The 6,000-nt window shown below is 53.4% G+C and overlaps 1 protein-coding gene across 13 annotated transcripts in view; it reads right to left on the bottom strand.

Moving 5' to 3' along the window:
- Positions 1-6,000, bottom strand: part of Ptprf (protein tyrosine phosphatase, receptor type F) — a 74,435-nt gene that overhangs the window by 32,654 nt on the left and 35,781 nt on the right. For 10 of the 13 annotated variants that reach the window (XM_026777493.1, XM_026777498.1, XM_026777501.1 and 7 more), the window contains one exon: positions 2,434-2,445. The exons of the other annotated variants lie outside the window; for them this stretch is intronic. In XM_026777493.1, coding sequence (XP_026633294.1) covers positions 2,434-2,445 — 12 coding nt within the window. The remainder of the gene's footprint in view (positions 1-2,433; positions 2,446-6,000) is intronic. 13 annotated transcript variants of the gene reach the window in all.

A 6,000-nucleotide genomic window follows, 5' to 3' on the forward strand; every position in this document is an offset into this window, starting at 1 on the left:
CGGAGGCACTGTGGGAGCTGATACTAAGAATAGTTTTTATTTCCCTCCAGATGCAGGTAGCAGGGAGAGAACTCTAGGACTACAGAGAAGCATGAGGTCAGGGTTCCCCATACTCGGCCCCAGGTGTACCACTGAGGACCTCACCCACACAGAAGAGCCCTGGCTCCCAGCCTCCCAGCACACTGGCAGGTCAGCACATCTGCAGGGGACAGGGTTAATGGGTCGGGGGCAAGAGAGTGTCTTGAATGCTAATGGGGCCCTGTGTCCTGACCCTGTGCCAACAGCTGGAAGTGGCTGATGCCACTCAGCACAGCATCTCCACCATCCTCCCCCTGATGCCAGAAGCACAAGGCCTCCAAGGGGAACAGGACTCACCCTGGACTCAGTCTATTGACAGAAGCAACAGCAGGGAAGGAAAAACTGGCGCTGGGGAAAATGCTCTTAGGGTCTACTCTCAGGCTGCAACAATGCCGGTCTATTACCGTTCTCCGTGCATCTTTAGTGCTGACATTTTATAGACAATTTCCAAAACAGGGCCCTGCCATTTCTGGATTATATTTCAGCTGTAACTTTTAAGTCTAATTATTTGCGCTGACAACCCCCTATAATAGGGCGGTGCGGCGCCCAGAGGCATCAGCATTCAGTGGAGTGACAGCCTAATCGCAGGGGGAGGCAGCCCCGCAATCTGCATTCACTGGCGGAAATTTCTCTGATGAAAATAACACAACATTAAGGAGGGGATAAGGGGCAGGATCCACTGTATCAAGATAAAATAACTCTTTAATAAATAACCTTGTGGCTGCCGCAGAGCAGTAATTAAATGCTGGCACACCCGGCACACAGTTTTAAGTAAAGCTGGAAAAATGTAAGATGCAATTATCAGCACCAAACAAATTACCAGCCCGGCAAATCCCCCTGGAATATTTAGAAACTCATTTCTCCTTCCCGTTAAATATTTGTGTATGTGCTTATTTTTGGTGGGACCACAGGGTGGGTGGAGCGAGGGACAAAGGATGCAGAGGGAAGGTGACGGGTGTGTGGGGAGTGGCTGCGGACTAGGATCTCTGCTGATGACTGTTTTCTGAACACCCTGGCAGATCCGCCTGGTCAGCGAAATGGTGTAACCGAAATGCCCCAGAGCTCAGGAGTGCATATGGATGGAGGCTTATGCTGATATCTGAGCTGGGGCTGCAGCCCTCCACCTGACCTGCTCCCTTGTCCTCCTGGAGTAAACTCAAAACCACAGATCAAGATGCAGAGGGCACTTGCTAGCTTGGGTCTGTCATGTTTCTTCCTTGGACACCCAACGTCCAGAGGACAGGAGAGTTGCTCTGACTCTTTAGAGCGCGGGATATGTAAAGGACCACTAGCCCCTTCCTGGTCCAGGACTGGGGAGTAGAGGCCTGGCTCCAAGGGGACTGCTCTGGGAGGGGATCTGAGCAGTTTCTAGAAGCCCTGCCCAACCTACAGTTGAGCTGACTGCTACTCAAGGCCCTATCAAACTCCAGTTGATGACTCAGCCACTCCAGGAATAAGCAACCTGGATGTGAATGCCCAGTGCCATTGCCCAGCACGGGGCTGAGGACTGCTAGCTGACTAGCAAGCCACACACTCTACACAGAGGAACAGAGGCTGGAACAGACGCTCAGGCAGAGAGGTCTGGGCAAGTGGGATGATCTTGGTTTGGACCTGGCAGGAGACAGAAAAGATACAGCGATGGGACACTTGCATGGTGTGCCAAGGTGACGCCACTCGCCGTGTGTCACAACTGTCACTGTCTCTGAGAGGTAGACCAAGAGGTTGGTCTTAAGTCTGCTTCATGAAACCCAAGTAAGGCTCAGGGGCCTCAAGGACAGGGCAGACACTGCAGGACTGTGTCGCATACTGCAAGATCTCAAGGGACAACTCACTCTAAACTAGCTTCTTCCTATTATCTCCGGCAGTTCTGGCTTCTCTTAGGCAAACATGGCTTACTTACGTAAGGGTGGGGAAATGGTAGAAGTTTCTCCAACCCTCTGATCATGTCAAGCACATCAGCCCTTACAGTCCCTCTGACCCACAGCTCTCCACAATCGCTCTTGAACTCGACCAGGAACAGACAGCTAGCCTGGCCTGGGTGCAATGGTGGGGTGCAATTTTGTGCCATGCACCATGCATGCGTGGCCACTCTAGCAGTGGAGCCTGGCTAAGGGGACATGCAGACACACAGTGCATCAGGAGGGACTCAAGCAGCAGGGGCATGCAGGGCAGAAGGCCTGCCCACCCATCCCTGGTCCTGCCTGCCAGCCAGCCCAAACAGTGATGAGCAGAGGCCAACTGGCGGGCAGGCACGGCTGGAGCGAGCCTGAGGGAGCTGACCAAGCCCGCTGGTCCCAACTGATGGGCACAGTCGGTGGGCCAACTGTAGATGGATAAGAAGTGAAAAAGACCAACCTTCTCGCTGATCTGAGAGATGAGAGTTTGGGTTGATGGCAGAGTGCGATGAGGATGAGGAGGGAATAAAAAAAGACAAGGAGAAACACAGAGAGAGTAAAAACAGGCCAACCTCCATCTGCCCACACAGCACAGAGACAAGACAAGACTCCTGTGCCCCTCGCACACACACGTGCACACAGGTGCACACGGACCACGCCGCTCACAAAAGACTCAGGACTCATGGAGGGACACAGTGGACAGGGCTGGGGCCCACCAGCGGGTGCCAGGGACAATGAGGGCAGAACTGGGAGGGGTAGAGGTGGGGCATGGGCCAGTCCCACACCTCACACACCCTCACAGCTCAGACAGACCTGGTAAACTGGGCTCTGAGGTCAGGGCCCACCCAGCTCACAAACCCACCAAGGCACACAAGCCACTAGCCCCACCACCGTGAGGAAGCCCCATGCTGCACAACACCAGTGTGAGGAGCACGTCTGGATGCCTGTGGGAAGAAAGGCTGGGCGGTAACACCCTCATTTCAGACAGCAGTGGCTCAGGTGCCAGGTCCCTGAAGAGAACGGGGAGGATGGTAGTCCCGGTACGTGTAAGCCAGGCTTTGCCAAGGGCAGGGTTCTGCCTTGGCCCAGGAAGCTGTATGCCTGAGAGCTGGAGAGGAGACACGCCGTGGATAGAAGGAGAAAATGAGTCACTCAGGGAGGGAGTCAGATGGTGATGGAGAAAGAGGCTGGTCCACCCAGCGTGCCTGGGCCTGCTAGACTGTGGGTGGAACTGTAGGCAACTGTGAACGAAGTCAGATGTAAACGCACAATGTGTGTCCCCCAGCGCCATCCCAACAGAAACCCAGACAGCTGACTCGTTTGTGCTTCCTGTTCACCCAGCAGCGTGCTGGGAGTTTTGTACATATTGCCCCAGTGGTGGGAATAACCCTAGGGCCTCAGAGAGGCAGTGAGAGCCCTGACAGTTTGGGGAACAGAAGGAGAATGTGGGAAGGCTAAGTCTGAGAAGGCAAGACACAGCAGAACAAAGTTAGAGATGGCAACAGAAGCCCTTGCGAGGCAGCAGTCCCAAGCAGAGGGTCTCCGCAGTGGCAAACCACCTCTAGGTGCCAGTGTCTGGAGAGTTGGGGTTATTTAGGCTGCTTTGGCTAAGAGGTACTACCAGTACCTGACTGGTTAGGAATGCTTCTAAAATACCCTACTGTGCAGAGAACAGCCCTCAACAGAGATGTGTACATACCGTCTAAAATGTCAACAGGACTAAAACCCCTGAGCTCTAATCCACACAGTCCTGACTCAGGGGGCTCAGACCCTGACAGAGTTGGAGACTGCCATCTCTGGGTGGTAACAGGAGCCACTATGGAAGGAAGTCTTGAAGGCACTATGTTGGGAGACAGGAGGCCAGCAGATAGGGACCAGGGCAGGGCTCTTCCACGCCTATCCACCCACATGCAGAATTCCAAATACAGAGCTGGTGGCTAGCATGACACAGGCTGTCCCAGAACACTTCATGGGGCAGATGAGACTTTGTCAGGCATAAAAAAAAAAGTGGAAACACTATGGGGCAAGGGGCAAAGAGCAGGGCTTTTCTTTCTTTCTTTTTGGGTTTTTTTTGAGACAGAGTTTCTCGGTGTACCCGCCTCCTCTGCCTTCTGACTGCTGGGATTAAAGGTATACACCACCACTGCCCAGCTAAATACTTTTATTTGTGTGTGTGTGTGTGTGTGTGTGTGTATGAATGTTTTGCCTGCATGTGCCACATGTGTGCCTGGGGCCTGTGGACGTTAAAAGAGGGCATCAGATCCCCTGGAACTTAAGTTGAATACAGTTGTGAGCCACCATGTGGGTGCTGGGAATTGAACCTTGGTTCTCTGTAAGAGCAACCACTGAGCCATCTCTCCAGCCCCAGGGCTTTTCTTATATACACAAATCCTGGACCCAAAGGGCCAGCAGAGATTTAGAAGGGTTTTAGATGGGGGGGGGCGGGGCGGATGGGACAGAAGTGAGGCTGGCTGTAATAAATTTTCTAGACAGGAAGGGCTGAGGGTAAAGGAACCCCTACCTTCCAAATCTCTCTCAAGTGGAATTTATCCCAGGAGATGGGAAAAGGCAGGATCTAGCTACAGTTATGCCCAAGTTAATCGTGTGTGGACAGTGGGGCCTCTGGAGGTAGGGATGCTTCACGGAGTTAAGATCTCCTGCTCAGTGCCCTAGCGGCCACCTCCACCCAATTCCAGAGACAGCCACCACCTGCCACTAGGGCCACAGCCAACCTGGCAGTGCTAGTTTAATGGGTGTGGTGCCTAGCTAAGATGCCCCGTATTATCTGAGTGGCCTTTTTCTGCTTTGGTACTGCCTGTGACTGCTCTACTCCAGGAAAAGGCCATAAGGCACGCTTAAACACCTGGCTTGGGGTTTACAAAGGCTGTGCCAGATTCTCCTGTCTCTGGTGGAGCCCTGTGCAGCAGGGCTGCCTCAGTGAAGCCAGGAATTTCCCTGTGGCTGAACAGGGAGGAGGCTGGTCATCGTGAAGAGGGAATTTGCCAGATTCCTGCGCCTTTGTTAGCTACTTAGCCAGTGTCAGCCTGGGGTGAAGGCCGTGCTCCTTACGTCTCTACTCCTTTTAGCTTCCAGGAAGTACCTGGGTGCCAGGTCTCTGTCCTGATGGTATTTCTAAATTCAGGCAGTGGGTCATCTCAACTGAACTGGTTTACAGGACACCTAAGAGCAAGCGCAACAATGGGGCTTTCCCAACCCCCATGAAGAAACACAATTAGCCCAAGACAAACAGCTCCTCCTCCGCCTGCGCTGGACTGCTCACCTAACAGGTCAACACCTGTGGTCTCTCCAGACCCAACCTGTGCCCTGGGGCACAGCAGGCCCTCAGTAAGTAGCTGGCAGCTCGCTTCTCTCTGCCTTGAGTAAGCAAGTCTACCAAACTGCTCTGAGAGGAAGAGGGGCCACTGCCATCGCTCAGGCTCCGCAAGCTAGAGGAAGGGCAGCCCACCCTCAAAAAGATGAGGAACCTTCCATGGGAAAGAATCATGGCTGCATGGAGGCTGCAGGGAAGCGGGGTCTTCTCAGTGACCCCCAAAGAGGGGCAATGTAACTTTTAATGACATCCATTTGTGCAGGAGGGCCAGGTGAAGGGGCAGTGTGGGTAGAGGGCTTCCAGGGCCTCTCCTGAGCACCATGCTTTCTAGACTATCCCATGTGTTCTCAGAGAGACCCCTTGGGCTATGAACAGAGGCTGGGCACACCAAAACAGTCCCCAGACCCTTCGCCGTAGACCCAATTGTAAATCACACACAGTATGTTTCTCTCCAACTAGGAACGGCCACGGCAATATACCCATAGCTGCTCACAGCTATCCCAGCCTTAACCCCTACATGAGGGATGGGGCTTGTGATAGAACACAGAAGGCTCCTCCAAAAAGGCTAATCTGATCCATTACTGAGGCCTGCGGGATCCAAATTTCAGAACCAGAGCCCACCCTGCTGGGGGAGGTAGGAAGAAAGTCAGGTCAGGCATGCATATGCATGTGTAAATGCCCCCCAACACACACATA

The sequence above is a fragment of the Microtus ochrogaster genome, unplaced genomic scaffold, assembly GCF_000317375.1.
Source record: "Microtus ochrogaster isolate Prairie Vole_2 unplaced genomic scaffold, MicOch1.0 UNK69, whole genome shotgun sequence".
NCBI classification, from domain to species: Eukaryota; Metazoa; Chordata; class Mammalia; order Rodentia; family Cricetidae; genus Microtus; species Microtus ochrogaster.